Raw genomic sequence first — 19,574 nt, 5'->3', positions numbered from 1 at the left:
GCAGGAGAGCATGACAGTAGAGATTACAGCCCAGTAATTGGTCCCAAACAGCAAACAGAAAAAATACACAGACAGCACTGCTAAGGGCTCAGACACCTCACAAGTGGCAGGACACACAGAGGGAACATCTTAAACCCTTACCTGAAACCATCCCCCATCCTTTCCCAATGGGGATTCCCACCCCAACAACATTCAGACACAGGGTGACAGGCAATGCATAAGGCAAAGGACCAGGTTAGCAGAGTGCTGTTAACTTCCCCGGCACGGCTACTCACTGAGTTTGTCCCCAGGATCTGTAGGTTGGGCTTCTCTGACTCCAGCAGCTTTGCCACCATCTTCAGGAAGCTCTCCACAAAGAGATTGATGCTCTGGCAGTGACAGGCCATGAGGAGCTGGTCCAGGGCCTCCATGGCAATGCACACATACCTGGGAGCAGGCAGAAGCCAGGATCATTCCTCAGCAGCAGAATGGACATGGCCCCACAGCCCTCCCTCTTCCTTCCCACTACCAAACCAACCAAGTGCTCACCAGTAAAGTCAGCCTAATGCTAACTTCCTGCCCTGGCAAGGTCAACAGCAAAAAAATCTACATCCTAAATACCCTTGGGAGATTTTTAGACGGAGGTGGATGCTCCCAGTATCCTGCCTTCTATGGAAGACTAAGCTGCCCAAGGACTGGGGCTGACAGCAACATCTTGCATCTCTCACCAATGGGGGGGGTTCTCTCCTGTAGGTTTCCTTTGCTCTGAACTGGTCTTTTTGCCCTGTGAAGGAGTGCTGGGACAAAATAGGCTATCCAAGCATGGCTATACTTGCATCACTGCAGTAGTTCCTTGGGTGAGCAGTGTTTCCTCCAGCAGAAGCTGGCAATCCATGCCTTACTCCCCATCCTTCCTCCAGGGATAGAGCTTTTGGTCACTCAGTCCTGACTGTGTGTGCTACACAGGGACAAGAGAAGCCCAGAACCAAATCCAAAGAGAGGATGTCCTCATGACAGGTCCCTGCGTCATTCAGGGGGCATTTCTGAGCGTGGCACATTCCTTTTGCCATCCCTCCTGACCAGGCTGAGCTGGTTAAAGCTCACTGCAGACCTCCTTCCAGCAGCTGGCTTCTCTGCAAGCTGTCACAGCCTGTCTTCCAGGCTATTTATTAAATCATTCCTGCCACATTCGTGCCTCTAGAGGAAGTTGGAAAAGCTCATGCCCAGTGATAAATCTCACTCGGGTGCTCATTACAGAGGTGGCGACTGATTACACAGCTATTGTGGAATTTGTCGGGTGTCACTTCATGTTTCCAAGACAAATTGGATTGGCTGTTCAGTGGCTCTGGGGAAGTTTGCTGTTTGCAGGCTGGTCCTGCAGCACTTCCTCATGAACTATGCAGCAGCCTCGTGCTACGACCACACAGACCTTCAGCTATTGGTTGTCCTCTCTGTGCACAAAACCCAGTGAAGGAAACCCTGACGTCCAAGTGCTGTGAGTAAGCATTTATTCCAGTTAGAGGTTCCCAAACCACATAAAAAGTGATTTCAGTCTCACGGCCCCAGCTCCCTTGCATGATCTGTGAGGTACCCAAACATATGGTATCGATCCAGTGCCAATACACTCCGCACTTTACAGCTCCTTACCACCTCCCTTCATCTCCATACCTTTGTATCTCAGTGGTTAGAGTCAAGCTCAGACCTCCTGCCACAGCCAAGATAGTAAGAGGTGGCAAGCACAGACTTCTTTGTATCGAGCACAAATTGTCCTTTAACCTCAATTTCATGCTCCAACTCCTTTCCATAGCCAGATCTGCAGCAGCTTCCAGCTTGTGCTGAAGGGTGAAACCTTAAAGCTTAAAGCAACTCAATGCAGCAAGCTCATGACTGTAGGTAGGGCAGGCAGGAGCTGCCCATCAGCCCTGCCTGCACATTGACGGGCAGCTAGAGAGGAAGACAACCCTTTCAAGGGAAAGGATAAGCCCCCAACTTCCAAGTTCCATCAAGACTGATCCCTTTTCCCTGGAAATGGTGAAATCTGGCTTCATTCTTGAGCAGATCCTTTGGTATCTTATGGCATGCAAACCTTCAGGCACCATTACAGCTCTTCTAGACATTGTGAAAATGAGCAGCCTGAATCCATGAAGTTCCTAACCATCTGTCAAACTGGGTTAAAACTGGCCCAGAGGGAAAAAAGGTATGAAGACATAACAAAAAGAAAAACAACAGCATGAAGCATCAACCTCCCTTCTCAAAGGAAACAAGGCTTCCAAAATGAAAAAGGGGTAGTGGGGAAATAACAGAGTATCCCAAACTGGAAGGGCCCCACAACGATTGTCAAATCCAACTCTGGACTCCACACAGGCTGACCCAGAATTCAATCCATGTTTCTGAGAGCTTCTTGAACTATGGCAGGCTGCAAACTCAAACTCTTTCTCCTTTAGCAACAAAAGGTAATAAGAGGACAACACCCAGCAGGCCTGAAATCAAGGCTATCATCACCTCAAATGCAGAAGACAGGCACCCGTGAGCCCAGCTCTGGTGTCTTGCAGTGGGATGAGCCCTGCTGCTGATACTGGTCTATAAATAAAAAGTTTATCCAAACCTATTTCAGGCATTTCAAAGTTAGGCTTTGAAAATTAGCCTGCACTTCAACCCAATTAAATGCCTATATGCACAAGCAGATGGGGATGGAATATATCCCCCCTGCCAAAGCTTGCCATTAGATGTCAAAAGTCTTTGAAAACCTTTCTTTTCCTAACATAGCAAGCAGAGCCTGTTAACTGCAGAACATCAGGCATAGCTTTGAATGTCCTGTCACTCCTGATGACGGGTGATGCATGTGAAGCTTTGAAGGTTTTCCAACTTCAACACTTCTCAGGCAGGCTGCTGGCTGCTCTTCCCCCAGGATAAAAGGCAGGCTGAAGTTCGCACTACAAAGCTGAGCCACGTTTGTCTGCTGTGGTTTTGTTCAGGAGACAACAAGAATCAATCCAGGAGCTATTTCAAAGGGAAGGAGCCCTTCCGTGCTCCTCCAGTGTTTCTAACCAGGGCAGGCAGCTAGTTGCAGGCAGGCACTGCTCTCCCCGTGGTAAACAAAGCAAGGCCTTGCAGGAAGGGAAGATGAAGGGAATAGGGCACAGACAGGACCGCATAAGGTAAGTCAGACAGAGCAAACACAGCAGTCTTCATCCAGCCCAATGTATCTCCATCATGTGCTCTCCATCACACTGCCCTAATCCCTAGTCCCACTCTGTAGCTCAACAGCGATGTGCATGGGGTACAGCACACCCAAACTTGTCCTGAATAACACCTAGCGAGCCACATACAGGGCCACTCCAACTAGCTGTTTGTCCTTTTCTAGTCAGACTCACAGATCTAAAAGAGCCTTCTGAGGGCCAGAAGGATGCTACAGGCTCCTCACCGTGGCCTAGAAGGAATTGGTGTGGCTGAAACAACCTCCCAGCCCTTACCCATATCGGTGCCGGCTCACGTCTCTGATAAGCCGCTCAGAGAGGTAAGCACCGATGCGATCCAGCTTCTCTGGGGCAGACAGGGCGTAGAATGTCAGCTTTTCCATGTTGGTCTTCACCAACCCATCCTAAAAGAAAGCAATGCAGGGTGTCAAAGCCTCACAACCAGAGCAAACAAGCATCAGGAGCATCTCTGTGGCAAACCACAGCGGTGATGTCAGATGCCTGGAGCACCCCAGCCACCTCCTTACACTTCTCCATATCTTGTACAGTAGGGAATGCTTATAAGAATTGCATTTGGCCCCAGCTTAGAGCTCTCTGACCTGCTACAGCAGCAAGCAGTGGTGCAAACAACACACCACAAATGTGATGTGAACCACTTTACCAGTGCCCCCCCACCACTTGAGGACAGCAGCAGACAGGGACATCAGCACCTCTGGTCTCCTGAGACCAAACAAGCTGCCAGCCCTAATCCCCCTATAGCCTTAGTCTTGCTGTCACCTTCACAACAAAACAAGCACTCACCACTTTCCTGGGCAATCCGAGCTCCACTGCCCAGTCAGGCCACTGCCTTAGCATCCCAGCTGTGAAATGGAGACCAGAGGCCAGATTTGGGATGCTCCAGGAGCAGCTGACAGCCCTTGGACATCCCCCCTGTCTCCTGTTCAGCGAGGCAGCAAGCAAAGCACCAGCCTTCCTGCATCCTAACAGCATAAACAGCTCAAAAAACTCAAAAGCCAGGATGAAGCCTCAGGAGGGCCTCTCTCTTAGAAGCTGCCTTCCTTATCCTGCAAAGAGACTGCAATAAAGTCCAGACCCATCCACCTGCACTCAGCATCCACACCAGCACATTTGGGAAAGGAAGCCAGCCCACCACAGCATGGAGAGACAGAGGAGACGCTTCTATATTTTCCCCTGATAAACAGTATTTAAAGGAAAATCCATTCCTCCACATGGTCTTATGAAATCAAAGTATTGCCTGCCTCCCAGGAACTATTTCTGGGCAGATCAGAAAATTCTTTACTCAGAGGGTGGTGAAGCCCTGGCACTGCTGCCCAGTGAAGCTGTGGGTGCCCTATCCCTGGAGATGCTCAAGGCCAGGCTGGACGGGGCTTTGGGCAGCCTGATCCAGTGGCTAGCAATCAGCCCACAGCAGGGAGTTACTGCTGGATGATCTCTGATCCAACCATTCTGGCATTCTATGATTTTATGAACCTGAGATGTAGGAGTGTCAGAGCCCAACAGAGCACAGATGCTTTGGAGGGTGAAGCAGCACCTCACTTACCTCTGGGTCCTCGGGGAAGATGTTGTCAACAAGTCTTTTGTAGCGGGGACGCAGGGCACCACAGCAGCCACACACACCTGGAGAGAGGAGGGAGCTGGTCAGTGGGGACAAAATGCTCAGCTCCAGGGCAAAGCCCTGCGTGGAGACGACCTTGGTGAAAAACACATGCCTGGATTTGGAGGCACCAAACTGCAACATGTGGAAGAGCACAGGGTACTAAGCTGATGACAAGCCTGAGATTTGCAGCCAAAAAAAAACAACAAAAAACTACAGCTGAGAGGCAGGGAATTGGCTGGTGATCAGCATCATTTATGCAGGACCACAGGTAGTCTGCTTCTCTCACCCAAGAAAGTAGCCCCAAGGTGTACAGAGTTCCCCTACATCTAGGCCTCTGTATCTCACAAGATCGTGTTCCGTGGGTTCTCAGAATGAGAGCTACTCAGCCAACAAAACACATCTCATACGGTGCTCCCCATGGAGCCAGAAGGGATAACAACAGCACTGAAGAAAGCAAGACATAAGAGGAAGATAGGTTATCTTCTTTAGGGTTGTGAAAGGAAAATGCATTTTCCTGTTCGCAACCCCAAAGCTGAGCTGTCGAACAACACCTTCAACTGTCCCCCTGTGTACAAGTCTCTTGGAAGGACAGTTGGACAGTTGTGAGCTGTGTGTTGCAGAATGCCACCTTACAACAAGCCCAGCACAGCACTCAGCAGACAGGAACATGTCGAGGTGGAACCACTCAGAACTGGGAGTGCAAGCCAATGGTTATCACAGGCAGCTGAAGTCACCTAGCTGATTTTTATGGGGGTGCCTCAGATGTCACATCAAGAGGAGGCCTTAGCAAGCTCAGGGAAGTGTGAGTAATTCAGGGCAGCTTTTTAGCAACTGCTGCTGACAAGCAAAAGCATGGGGACAAAGGCTCGCAGTGCTGGCAGTGCTCACTTCCTGCAGTGTCCTTACTCACTCTTCCACCTCTTGCACTCTCCCTGCAAACCCCTCTTAGCTCCCCACTATCCTGTATTTTATTTCCAAGTCCCCATTTCTGCTGCTCTCCCTGCCCTGCTTTCCCTCAGCTGCCTTGGATCGATTGTGCTTTTTTCCCAAAGCACCTTTAATCTGGACTCTTAATAAATCCTCGTTTGCCATTCACACAAACGAGCACATGATGATTTCCCGGATCCTCTTCAGAAATTTCCTTTGCCCAGAATAACAGAGGCAGCATGACAGTACTTGCCTTGCTGAGTTCGTGCCCCATCCTCAAAGGGCACCAGCCCTCCCCACAAATAGCTGGAGAGATCCCCCATAAGCAATCCCATTAGCTGAGAAGCCGGGTCCCTCCACCCCCTGCAGCCTCATCAGTAATTATCTCATCTCCAGCAGTGGGACTTGAGGGTACTTTTCAGGCTGAATGCACATTCCCATCTCCAGCCCTGGGAGGGGAGCAAAGAGCCCAGCCACGTTCCTGTCCTGCCACCCTCTTTTGATGAATGAAGCTGAAGAGCAGACACAGCGTGAATCCATCAATAATAATTGCGTAATTAAATCTAATGCCTTCCCTCTCACCTCACATGAACTCTTCTTCCAGAAGCACGAGGTTTTACGGCCTCACCTAAGGACAGAGCAGCAGCAGCAGGAGGATGAGCGCGGCTTGGGTGAGGAAGGCAGGCACTCTGCTGTTCCAAAGCTATGCTGGGACACTGGTGGGCAGATCCCACCACAGCTCTACCAGGTGAGGCTCTCTGATATCTAATAAAAGGGCTGAGCTCACTGAGGCCAGGCAATGAAAGGGTCTCTACTCTATTTGCATTAAACCAAGAGAAACTTTTCTGGCCCAAATCTCTGCCTTGGCAGTTTTGACCCAGACAAATACAAACACAGTCAGCGAAACCCTAAATCTTTAAGAAACCAGAAGAAAAACAGTGTATAACTTGAAGAAAACAGAATGTTCCCCCCACCCACCCACCCTGAGTGCTCTGCATAGAGCAAAAACCTCAAGTCCTAACACCAGCCCTGAAATCAGCTCAGTGCTTGTCCCACACAGGATGCTTCCAGACCTTCACAGCACCAAAACCTAATGCATGGCAAGAAATAACTTCCCCCCCCCCCCCAAGCTACCACCACGGATTTTGTCCAGCATCCAGCTCAACAGCCCCACTGGAGCAAGGCAAAGAAAGATGACACTGATGGTGTCATCAGCAGCTGAGAAACACATCCCAGAACCCCACGGAGAGGAGAAGAGAGGATGGAGAGGAGAAGAAGGGACGGTACCTGCTCCAGCCACGTGCAGCATCTCCCAGGAGCAGGCAGGGCCGGCGGCGCAGAGCTGCAGAGCGGGGCTGAGCACCCAGCTACTCAAAGCCATCACAGCCAAAGCAAAGCGGGGGGCCTGGGGTGCTGCTCTGGTCCTCGCAGAGCTGCAGCAGCAGCATCGCTGCAGGGGATGCTCAGCCGAGCGGGAGCAGCCGTTTAAATAAATAAAGGAGCTTTCAGCGCGGCTGCTGAGTCACCGAGGCGGCTCCGATGGCAGCTGGGAACAGCGCTGGCTTTGCTTTTGCCGTGCCCGCGTCTGCAGCGGTACGAGGTGGTAGATGGAGAGCCGGGCATGGCAGAGATTTAGATTTAGAGGGATGACGGGGTGCTGGGGGTCAGCATGCCAAGGTCCCTTAGCCCGAAGATCTCATTCGGCACTCTGCCTTATTAGCACTGCCAGCAAACGAGCATCACGGGCAGCGCTATCAAGCGGGAGGCTCAGTTCGGAGCTGACCCCATAAAAGCATCTGTGGATGTGACAGACACGAGCACGGACCCGCACAGTGCCTGAAGCTCTCCTCCTGCCGGCAGCCTGCAGCAGTGAAAAGCAAGGCCGAGGGTTTTCTTCAAGAACAGGTAAATGGAGGCAGGGAGAAACGAGACTGTCACACTCCCCGTGGGGAGGGAACAAGGAGGGAAACCCAGAAGTATCAGCCCCGGGCTCCTACAGACATGCCAGCAATGCCGTGTGCACAACGTCATGTGTGTCACCTTTGTCTCACACCCCAGAGTCATTTCTGGGGCTCTTCATTGCCACTCTCAGTCTCAGCAGGTGCCATCTGCTTCTGTCACTGGGGGGCAAAGTGAGCCAAGAGGGCTTTTTGTTTTGATAGCTCAGCTCCAAGCAAGTCAGTCTAACTGGGAATAATTACAGTGTTTCAGCTGCAGAGATTGTGGCTTGTAAGCACAGCCCCCATTTAGCTGCTCTCATGCCAGCACGCGCCCCGAGGCTCTCAGTTAAACCCATTTCCAGGAGGGGGTTCACTGGTTCCAGCTGTAAGTGGGGTGTTTGGGGTGGCACAGCAGCCAGATGGGGTGGGGACACAGGCCCAGTTCAGTCCCATACAGACCACAACTCTCCCACCACGCTCCCACCTTTCCTCATTCATCCCCTCCCCTCTTCCCATTTTAACATCATGTCGGCAATAAACAATGCTGGAAAAATATCACGGTCATGTTATTTGAGGCACGGAATTTACTTAATAAGGGCACTCCATCTGATTGCAAATATATCTTAATTAAATCAAGCAAAATCCCTCATTAAATCTAACATGCCATGAAGGTCGCTCCCTCAAGTCCAAGCAGAAACACTGGCCCTAAAGCAGCGGTGTACCATCAGCCCAGTGCCATTTTTCCCCGAGCCATGTGCCAAAACAGACACCTTTTCCTAATCTGCTTAGCAAAATCTCATTTACCTGACCAATGTCTCCTTCATATCTAGCATCTGACTTTGTGGCAAGTCTGCCTGCAGCAAGGGATGCTTGAGAAATGTCACTGAGCAATATTCACACTGTCCCAGACAGCATTTGGCCCTGATCTCCATCCACCGCAGCGCAGGCAGAGGGATGGAGCTGGGAGCTGCAGGTCAGAGGAAAGCAAGAAAGAAGTGATCTGAGCAGAGAGAAGGGGCAGATAAAGTGCCACAACGGGTGCTGGTGGGTAAGGACAGCACCACATTCTCAGGGCAAAGCCCAGTGCCATGAATGAGTGCAGCAGGAAGCTCTCCCAAGGGAAAGGCTCTCTCAGGCGTTTCTCTGAGCTTCTGTCACCAATTCAAGCAGCAGGAAAACAACACTAAAAATCCAGCTCCTGCGCCAGCAGGCCCTCATCTGCCTCTGCACCCAGTCAGAGCCAGGGCAGATCCTGATGTAAATCAGCATAGGGCTGGCAGAGCTGTAGAGTAAGCCAGTAAATCGCTCTCTAATCACATTTAAGAGAGCCAAACACACCAGGCACTGATTAGAACCATAGCCCCATGTCTTTGTGGATCCCAGTGCTGGGAATGGGGAGAGGAGAGCAAGGCTGGAGCATTGGGCTCTGCCTGGCTGTGCCCGGGTGCTAAACTAGGACAGGAGCTTTGCCACCAGTCCGAACCACTGGGACCAGCCCAGAGCAAAGGAGAGCTGTTGGGAGAGAGCAGCTATGATATCATGGTAGTGACAGTAGTAGTGAATGGTCTTAAACTGAGACAGGGTCAGATCTTAGGAGGAAGTTTTTCCCCCAGAGGGTGGGGAGGCACTGGCACAGGTTGCCCAAGGAGGCTGTGGATGCCCCATCCCTGCAGGCATTCAAGGCCAGGCTGGATGTGGCTCTGGGCAGCCTGGGCTGCTGGTTGGTGACCTGCACACAGCAGGGGGTTGGAACTGGATGAGCACTGTGGGCCTTTGCAACCCAGGCCCTTCTATGATTCTATGAGGAGACGAGGGAGCTGTCTGCTACATTTAGTGGAGGAAGCAGAGCTGGGGAGAGGGCCATAATCAGTTGCTCCCCCAGCTCTGTTACTTGGAGCAATGTCTTGATGTTAATTAACAATTCCTGACCTCACCAAATGGTTTGAGATGCATGGCTGCAGCTTGTTCCCTTTCTCTCTTCATTAATTGCTGTTCGCCCAAGTGTCCTGTGATGAGAGCCAGGATCTACAAAGGCTGTGTTTGAAAAGAAGACACCAAATCTGTGAGCAGACAGTTTTGGAGACAGTACAGAAGACCCAAACCTCCAACTACGGCAAGAACCAGCACAGGCTGCAGGGAGACACATCTCTAGACGCTGACACAAAGGGATTGTGAAGCGTCTCAAAGCACTGATAGCCAAAGCAGAGCAGTGACACGCGGGACTGGCGAGCCAAGGCTGCCGCTGCCAGGCCATCTCTCTCATTTCTCTGAGCAGGATGGACAGGAGCACGTCAGTACAACAAATGCTCTCCCAGACATCGCCCGCAGCCCGCTCTGAGCCGTCGGTGCAAATCCTTTTAGCTCAGCAATTAAATTTGCAGTTTCCCCTTGGCACACAGCTCCACGCGGCGCTCCTTTCTCGCCTCCACCGACGCAGCCAGGCTTTGTGGGGCAGACAGAGTGGCCCTGCAGGGACAACATGTCACTGTGTTGGTGTGGTGACCCTGCACGGGAACTGCTTCTGAGGCCAAATCCACGCTGGCTGTGGTGCTGGCACGGCTGAAACACACCTAGATTTGCCCAAGGTGCTGCCTGCAATCTCCCTGTTTTTAAAGAAATGAGAGACAGAGTGGGAACGCACACAGGATTCTCAGGGTTGTGTCCCAGAGCACCCAAAGCCACTACTGCACCTATTGGATCTCAAAAAAAGTCAGCAGCAAACAACTTTATCAAGGTATTCGGGCATCAAATGCAGCTTTAACAACACCACGGTGAGCGGTGGGACATAAATCAGCCCCACTGCCAGCTTACACCAGTGATGGATTTGCCCATCCATTATTCACACCTCACCAGCTGAGCCTGCCAGTCCAACACTGCAGCACGAGCGCAAAGCTTCAACAGTGGACAGATTAATTAATATTTCACAGCGGTGATTAGACTCAGGCATTCAGATCGCACCAACCCTTCTACACGCAGGGGAAACCACCCATTAAGGGCAGAACTCCGTGCTGGGAAGCTTGCTTTATGCACCTGGCATGAGGGCAACCCAGCTTGGAGGGGAGGAGGAGAGTTAAGCGCATTAATGGGTGGCTGGTTTCATTATACAATACGTGGGGGAGGAAAGAGCTTAAATAGCAGGAAATCTCACTTCAACTCCAGCCTCAGAGAGCAGCAGCACAGCTCCTCAATGCGAGACGTTTGCTGGGTGTTGTGGGGCCACAGTGCTCTTGGTCCAGGCCCCATAAGCAGGGAAGTGCTGACAGAGGCAGCCCTCAGTGACCTCTGTGAACTGCTGAATTAAGAGCCAGGTTCATTTTGTGAGCCACATGCAGCAGAATGGCCAAGGAATCTAAAAAGCTTGCAAGTTTGAAAGGTCTTTAAAGAAAAGAAAAATATATATATTTGTGCATGTTTAACATAAAAAGAAAGAAAGAAAACAACACCACATTAAGGATCTTAGTGAGACACTGCCCACTCTTGTTGCTGTGGTTCCCTATTTTCTCATGATATGCTAAATCAAAGCCCACAGCTAGTTTTAGGTTTTGGCAGAAAACATAACCAAACACCCTCATTTCCAGAGAGGGAAGTGTGATCAAGCAACCCTGGCCACACTCTCTCTTCATCCTTTCTGGGTTGTTTGCAGCCTCTGTGGAGAGGGAGCAACCTGCAATGGAACTGCCACGCTGCAAAGAGCTCAGCATCCCTGGATCCCTGGAAGTGCACTTGCTTGTACAGTTACTGATTGTGCAACTGATTAAGAAAGCCCTTAAGCTGTCAGGCTTGATGAGCTTCAAAGTGAGCAATGCCAGCTCTGGGCCTGGCACAATCTCCTCTTAGGCAGAGGAGTCCCCACCTTCACTGCAGGTGTCAAACTCTGCTGGATGGGATGTGGCAATGCCATCCAGAAGTAAAGCACAGGACTCAACTACAGCTTAGCATACAGGAGCGGAAGCGGAGTGGCTTGGGAAAGCCCCTAGCATTGCCGACGCCACAAATATCCCCTTTTCTGAATTAATTTGCGGATCATTTAGTTAAAAAGCACAGGGAAAAAGGAAAAAAAAAAGGCTTAATTGCATTTCACATTCCCCTGCTGAGCCATCCAGTCCCACCGAGCACTGTTCATTTAGTGCAAAACCCATCCGATCGCGTGGCTGCTGCTGCTGGCTGTGACTCAGTGGCACGCTGGCAGCTCCAGACAGCTCACAGGGACCTTGCTGCTGCCCACCTCCGGCAACGCCTCCTCCCAGGGTAGTCGAAAAGCCTCATTTCCCCTGCTGCTGAAAAAAGGGAACCTTCTCTATTTCCAGCTCCACCGGCGTGGGAGGAGACAGCTCGTGCCGCCGACCAGAACGCACAGGGAGGGAAGCGTGGCAGAAACAAACCATGGTGAGAGGCTGCAGGGCCGGCCTGGATACGGGTCACAAGGCTGCACCAACACTCTGTGTGCGTGCTCTGGCCCCACAGCTGCCAAATATAGCGGGGAATGGCCAAGCCCTGCTGGGAACCACCCATGGAAATGTTAACTCCGTCCCATCTCCAAAGCTCTGCTGGTCCCCCCTCTCGCCCTACACTCTGCATCCACAACCCTGTTCTTGGAGGGCTTTTGGCTTACATTGCCTTTTGTACATGGTTCCAAATTAAACTCTGCCATTGTGCAGCCCCAGAGCACGGGGCAACAGGGTTCATTTACCTGCCAAAGCCCACCAGCAGCGCTCCAGCTCCTGCACTGTGAAATAAGCTCAGGAGAAGCTAATCCACATGCACTGCTCAGTACAGCGTGCTCCCACCAGAGACAGTTTGGGTCATAGAAATGCACTCTCAGTTAGCATGACATCAGCCACCCAGGCTGGGTCTGGTACAGTTGGGGTCAAAGCGTGGCTCTCTCATTTTCACCAGAGGCTGTGAAAGGAAACCAAAGTGGGCAGAAAGTAGGCATGGTTCCGCAGCAGCTTGTGCACACAGATGATAGCTCTGTGCGGGGTGCCAGCACTGCGGGATCAGAGGGAACATGCAGGGAGGAGGGTGGCACGTGCTTCCAGTGCTGCTCCTCCACACACCTTTCAGGGAGGCATGCAGGTCCCCCTGCAATGGAGCAATTCTCCTGCACTGCTTTGTTCTGCCTACAGAGGAAAAAACTATCCCCAGTTACCCATCTAATCCTTCCCACAGGCCAAGAGACAGTTAAAAGAGAGATTAAAAAGATACCAATAATCCTGTGCATTCCTAATGCACCTTTCATCCGAAGTATCCCACAGAGCTTTCCAGCTTCTGGATGTTTTCCAAGACTGCAAGCCGCTGCCGGGGAAGGGACCAGCCTGGCGTTTGTCCTCAGATTCACATTCAGGTCCCCACAGGGACTCTCTGCCCTTCCTCACTCTGCACACATCCTGGAAGGAAACGCCTGCTATTCTGGAGCAAGGGCTTCCCCGAGATGCCAGCGGAGGTGCAACCTGAGGGCACGGAGCCGTGGTCTGGTGTGGGCTGCTGCATGGGGTCACTTCCCCATGGCGTCCAAGGGACAATCAGAGCATGTCACACCCCTCAAGTGGATCACTAAAGGGGCTGGCAGGGCTCCTGGGGAACGCAGCTTCCATCTCAAATGCTGCAGCCATCCCTTGGCAGACAGATGGGCTCTGCTGTAGGGCACAGTGGCTGCATCCCCGGGGCACACAGCTACCGTCACTGCGAGCTGCCATCAACGAGAAGAAGAGGGAAGCAACCCTCTTGTTTTGCGGGTGGAAAAATACCAGCTGGGAGACCTGAATGACTCAACGGAGGCCACAGAGGAGTCAGCACAGTGGCAAGGAGGGGAAGAAAGGAAAGGAAACCAGGCATCCCGCCCCAGGCCTCCCTTCCCCCAGGCCCGCTAGGTTGAAATCTGCCAAGCCCCCAGGCTCTGCTCCTTTCCCTGCAGGAGACGGGTGCAGCATCCCAATGCATCTCAGGATCTCCCCACACTGTGCTCACCCCAGATCAAGCACCCCATTATGCAGTGGGGCAGCATCCTGCCCACCCACCTCCCTCCTGCCCCAACTGATTGAGCACTCACCCCTGGTACCGCAGCTCCTTGCAGAGATGAGGCTCAGCCAGCAGCCACCCCAGGGAGCAGAGAGATGCAGGGAATGGGGTTCCCACCTCTGTCTGCAGTGCTCACCCTGCGCTGACTGCCCAAAAAGGATGCTCAGGCAGCAGGGAGCAAGGATTTAAGAGCCGGCTGCCACCCAGCCTCCCCCCCCCCAAGCCTTTCCCAAAAGCTCCCAGCAGCTTAGCGCAGCCTTGGGCGGGGGGGGGATGGCCAGCTGCTCTGCCAGCTGCTCCCCATTACGCCTGGTATTGCCCCAGTGTGGGACGCAGGACACCACGAGTCTGTGCCATGCTGCAGGGTGAGAACAGTGACAACATCGGGGACATCAAGTTACAAGCACCCCAGGGTGCGTGGGCTTATGTAGGACTGAGGTCTGCGCTACGTCAGGACCTTGGTACCATGCAGGGTGATCATATATAGAACCAAGACCTCTCCTTATCTGGGGCAGGAATGTGTGACCCCTTCCAGGTAGCCACATGGAGCTGAAGACCCCTATAGAGCACCCCAGGCTTCCCTACCCCAAGGACTGGGTGCTTCCCCAGCAATGTGGGGGTCACTCACCCCAAAAAGAAGCAAGATCCTCTCTGGGCTGGGGAGCAGGTGACCCCAGAGCCTGGGCTGGTGGGGTGGCTAATGAGGAGGAAGAGGTTAACAGATTCCCATTCTACCCATCCAGGAATAGGGCAATACCCCAGTGATAAAAGGAGGTATACAGGTCCTTAAGGGATCTTAGCATGTGTCCCAACCCCAAAGAGGGGTCACCTCCCAGTATCCAAGGGGATGCATAGCTCTGCAGAAGACCAAAGTCCTCCCCCCTAGCCCCAAAGAGGGGTCACTTCCAAGAACTGAGGAGATGCACAGATCTGTATAGAACCAAGGTCCCCCCCAGAACCAAACAGGATTCAACCCCCACTAACCTGAGAGGTGTAAAAAGACCACGGTCTCCCAGATAAGGCTCAACCCCCAGCGTGCACACAGCTCTTTCCAAAATGGAGTGACCCCCCCCCCCCCCCGTCCCAAAGAAGAGATGCTCCCAGTAACTCCGGGGTGCACAGCCCTATACGAGACCGAGGTGCATCCATCCCAGCAGGATACACCCCCAATAACCAGGAGATGCCCAGGACCAAAGCCTCACACATGCCAAAAAGGGAACACCCCGCAATAAACAGGGGGTGCACAGCTCTACTTAGGGCCGAGATCCCCCCAACCCAGATCGGGCCCTGGGGCCACAAAGCCCAACCCCGGGTGGGGAAGGTTGAACCTCAAGTCTCCGGCAATCCGGAGGGGTGCACGCACAGCCCCAGCCCGACTGGGCTCCGGGGGTAACTCACCGTACATGGCTCAGCCCGGCTCGGCTCGGCGCGGCTGAAAGCGGCGGTGCCCGGCCTGGCTCTGCTGGCCGGGGGCGGCACCGGGGGGCGGCACCGCAGAAGGGGCTCCTCCCGCAGGCACGGCGGCAGCGCCCGCCCTCGGCACGGCTCGGCGCTGCTCGACTCGGTACGGAGCCCGCAAGATGCCTGGGGACTCGGCCCCGAACGGCCCTCGTCCCCTTGTGCCCCCTCTGTCCGCAATGCAGCGCCCGCATGCTGCCCCACGCCCTTCGCAGCACTGAAGCACAGCGATTCCTGTTGCCAATGGGGAAACTGAGGCAGTGAGCAGTGGCAGGAGGGTACCTGCACTGCTGATGGCCACACGTGTGCCATAGCCATCAGGGCCTGGACACTGCTCTCGGTACATGAGCAACGATCAGCCCCCATGCTTCGTCCCCTGTGCAGAGCCTGCAAGCACTGCTCTCATCTCCCAAATCCCACAGTTCCCATCCAGCACCCCGAAATGGGAGCACGGTGTCCTGATGCTCCAATGCATGGCACAGCATGGCACCACAGGATGCAACACAGCTCTGCAGAGCACTGCAGCCTAGAGGCACAGCACAGCGTGGCACAGCACAGCACCAGCTTTCCTCCTTTACCTTTATCCCACCCATACAGACCCATTCTGTCTCTCTTCCCCGCTGGTAAGTTCAACATCAGAGTCCCCACACGCTTCCTACGGCCATCCCACATCCACAGAGTGAATCCCACGCACTGGCAAGATCCATCCGTAGATACTGAACCCTTGTGTCAAAGCTTGTCACAAGCACGAGGAACCCATAAAGATGTTGCCCTGGGCCTTGGCTGGGGCTGAGGCAAGGCTCGAGGTGACAGCACCTGGCCAAGGAGAGCCAGGGACCTGGAAGGTGCTGCCAGCAGGCAGCCACAAATCCCCCCCCTCTCTGAGCCCTCGCTGAATCTCTTCCCACACAGCAAAGCCTCCAAGCTCGCTAATTAGGCAATAGCTGGTGCCTCATCATCCTACTTGCAGGGAAATTATGTTTTAATTAAAACATTTTGAGAGTTAATCTGTGTTGCTGATTCCCTGGGTGGTGGAGCAGCTACACACACAGCCCTGGGGACTGGGGGGCTTTCACAGGGGACGTGGTGGCTGTCACACCAAGGGACGGGGGCTCTTGAGTGTCTCTGGTCAGCCCAGAGTAAATCAAAAGTCTCAGAGTAAAACGTGATATGAGGACAGAGCCTGAACCAGATGTGGTGAAGCTCTCCAACCCAGAAACCTTTCACTTGATCACTGTTTGCTGCAAGGTGACCAGCTTGCTGCAAAGGAACGTGGGGGTCGAAACAGCCCTACAGGGAACAAGCACAACACATTACTCACCCTATTCTATTTTCTGAAGCTCTTGTGAGATTGTTCTCCTTCACCAGCAACTGCCATTGCTGAGAGCCTGTCCTGCCCTCAAGCTGCTGTCACCTCTGAGCCTGTCCTGCCCTCAAGCTGCTCATTGCTTCCAAGAGTCCATGCCCACAGTGGGAGCAATGTGCACCAGCCAGCCCCCGTGCTTCAAATCTTGGCCAAAGCTGAGTCCAGATCAGCCCAGGGGACAAGGGAGAATCGAAATGCTGCACATCTCTCCTTCGAGGCCTTCCTGGCTGAGAAGGGGCTGTGCTCCCCATTTCAGGGACCTCATAGCAGTCCCCACTCGGCTGCCTGACCCAAGTCCCATCACCATCACAAGCCCCAGGGTCCTCTCAGCTCTGCCCTATGCATACAGGGCTGGCTGGTGTGAACCCCCAAATTTGTCACTACTGGAAAAGCCCTGCAGAACTTCTGCCCTCATAGTAAAGATATGAGCAAGCTTACCCAAAGCCCAGGTGGAATCCAGGCTGCCTCCAGCACATTCCTCCTCCTCATTTATGGCGCAAAACAAGGACAGAGAAGAGTTAAACCCTCCCCACCAAAGCACCACCACCGTCAGCCCCTACCTGTCATTGCCACGCTGGGTCGTGCCACGACTGGGACCTCAGTGCACTCCAGCCTTGCCCAGAGGGATCCAAACACGTCTCTCCACGTGGCACAACCACTGCCCCTGCTCCCAGGAGCCGGCCAGTCTTTTTCCTTTCCACCAGCCGTCAGACAAGAGGGGATGCCAAATTGTTTGAGGTCCAGGATGCTCTTAGGACAGGTGGCTTTGTCCTCACCTTGGGCTCAGAAATGCCGTGCAGTGCTCAGCACGGTGTGCAGGGTGGACACGTGAGACTGCGCTGCCCCAAGCCCCAGGGACCTGCCTGGGGGTAGCCCAGAGGGGAGGAGGCTGGCAGGCACAGGGGGAAGGCAGTGAGCCGAAGGCAGTTGAAGCAACCGCGGTCATGCCGGGAGGACGGCAGGGAGCTGCTCGCCTCGGGCACTTCCTTTGTCAGGCACGTCCGTCCCTGGTCCGTCTACTCCCTCCTTCCTCCTGCAGCTGTTTCCATGGACACAGAGCTGCTGCAGCAGCCGCAGCGGGATCTCCGGCACCGAGCCGTGCATCCCTTCACCAGCCATGAGCCCAGAGCAGAGCCAGGCCCCACGCACGCATGCTGGCTGTCCGTAGCTGCTGCTGCAGCCTTGGGGTGTTTGCACCAGATCTCGCTCCCCCACGCCTGCTCTGCTGCCATCGGGCAGCCAGGGGCGGGCTGTTCTCATGCCCTGTCCAACACACCATTCCTCGCACATCTCCGCGGCACTTCTGGCATGAGGATCAGTTTCGTGCACACGTGTGGTGCAGGAAGGACAAAGATGCTGCCACGGCGCCAGGCGTGAGGCAATCTGAGCAGCAGACAGAGAAGGATCTCTGCCAAAAAGGCAGCTGATGCCCTCCCTCCAGCTGCACAGGGACCGTGTGGGTGTCTCTGCTGGGAGCACTGGTGTTTCCAGCGTGGCAGTTCAGGATGCTGCAGCTCTAGAAGGTGTTGCAGGTCACCTGAGCCCGAGCCACCTCTCCTTGATGCTTTGGGCCAATCTGGATCTAGCTCCAGCCAATGGGACTGCCACTGCAGTGCAGCAAAGCAGCTCCCTGCACACTTTAAGGGAGTCCCTGTGCTTGCTTGATGGTCTCCAGGACTGTCATCAGCACAACTTTACACGGACACTTCGGCCACTAAATGCAGCTGATTGATGGCGACCAACTCAGCCACGAAGGCAGAAAAATATCCAGTTTCTAGCAGCCAGAAATGTTGACTACGCCCCTGCCAGCAAGCAGGCTCACACAGACACACCAAGCTAGGACTCACAGAGCAGCTCATCCCAGCGTTGGTCCAACCAACACAGCAACATCCCCATCGTCTGCGGGGAGCCTCAGCCTACCAGGCTGCAGACAGCCCCAGAGGGCCAACCCCATTTTACATCCCTGTTTTCCCTGGTTGAAGTCAGGAAATCTCTCAGCTGTCCTTTCCAACTCACCCTTGACTTCATCTCAACTCAGACTTCTACGCAACTCTGAGAATCATACACAGCAACTACTTTTGGTCCTTAAAACGTGCAGTGAGCAGCGTATCCAGGCTGAACCCACAGTGTTGGCTGTCACTTTACTCACAAAGCAAATGCAATTCCGTGCTTCTGAGAAATGCAGACCCAGCTGCTGCCTGCATATTGACTACACAAAACACCACTATGAACAAATCCGCCCCACTGCATCGCTGGGCTTATGCAGCATCATGCCTGGCATCTAACCCACCAAAGCCCCTATTATTGCTTGCCCAAGTCCTGTCAACTAACCAGACCCTTCCCACCGTATCTCCCCAACCCCAATCTCTAACTGAATAGCTTTGGAAACATGCAGCTTTGCACTGACTATTGAAACAGGTGAGGGAGCAAGAAGACAAACATAAGTATCTGTTCACGATGACAACACAAGCAAGCTCTAAAATAGTCACACATAGCTGGTGGGAACTCCCTTTATAGGTGGGACCCCACCACTGCAGAAATATTCAACATCTAACTTCATCTCCCAGCTGCTATCCTTATTTTGAGACATTCCTTTATTATTTTACTCACCAAATTATATATTCTTACTTAGGGTAATCCAACCCACTTGTCTGGAGAAGCCATGCCCTGCTTCCTGCCTGCTTTTTACCCAGGCCAGTAAGTCTTTGCATGCCCAGATACTAAATCTAGCCCAGTATTAGTGAATTACTGGATTTACCATCATTATGACCTGGGTAATTGCATTACTGATCTGTATTTATTACTGCACCATTATTTAGAGATAAATTGCTTATCCCTAAAGCTCTCAATCTGATGCCTGTTACTGTATCTTGAATAAGACATCAGAGCTGTCCTAAACCCAAGGAAGACATATGCGTGATGCTAAACTATCTTCCTCTCCCATCATGAAGGCGTTCTGTCCTCCACATTCCTGAGAAAACCCTGCAGAAGTTTTTATATCTCATAGCAAAACAAGAAGAAGTCACCTTTCTTTCTCCTATCTTCCAAACAGACTAAAGGATGCCCTCAGC

At 53.1% G+C, this 19,574-nt stretch overlaps 1 protein-coding gene across 5 annotated transcripts in view; it reads right to left on the bottom strand.

Annotated features, from left to right (window-relative positions):
* EFR3B (EFR3 homolog B) overlaps positions 1–17,082 on the bottom strand; it is a 40,123-nt gene extending 23,041 nt beyond the window's left edge. Inside the window, exons 1-4 of one of the 5 annotated variants that reach the window (XM_052691406.1) lie at positions 17,064–17,082; positions 4,738–4,814; positions 3,453–3,580; positions 276–426 (exon numbers count right to left, since the gene is read on the bottom strand). In XM_052691406.1, coding sequence (XP_052547366.1) covers positions 276–426; positions 3,453–3,580; positions 4,738–4,814; positions 17,064–17,070 — 363 coding nt within the window. In that variant the 5' untranslated portion in view covers positions 17,071–17,082. Of the gene's footprint in view, positions 1–275; positions 427–3,452; positions 3,581–4,737; positions 4,815–7,008; positions 7,485–11,886; positions 11,903–15,077; positions 15,168–17,063 lie in introns of those variants that run through there. The other 4 variants (XM_052691395.1, XM_052691415.1, XM_052691376.1 and 1 more) reach the window with 4 other exon arrangements.
* Positions 17,083–19,574: the final 2,492 nt, after the last annotated feature.

This window comes from Tympanuchus pallidicinctus, unplaced genomic scaffold, assembly GCF_026119805.1.
Source record: "Tympanuchus pallidicinctus isolate F22 unplaced genomic scaffold, pur_lepc_1.0 scaffold1, whole genome shotgun sequence".
In the NCBI taxonomy this organism is placed as follows: Eukaryota; Metazoa; Chordata; class Aves; order Galliformes; family Phasianidae; genus Tympanuchus; species Tympanuchus pallidicinctus.
Note: the sequence above shows the minus strand (reverse complement) of the source record. Positions and strands in the feature narration are given on the sequence as shown.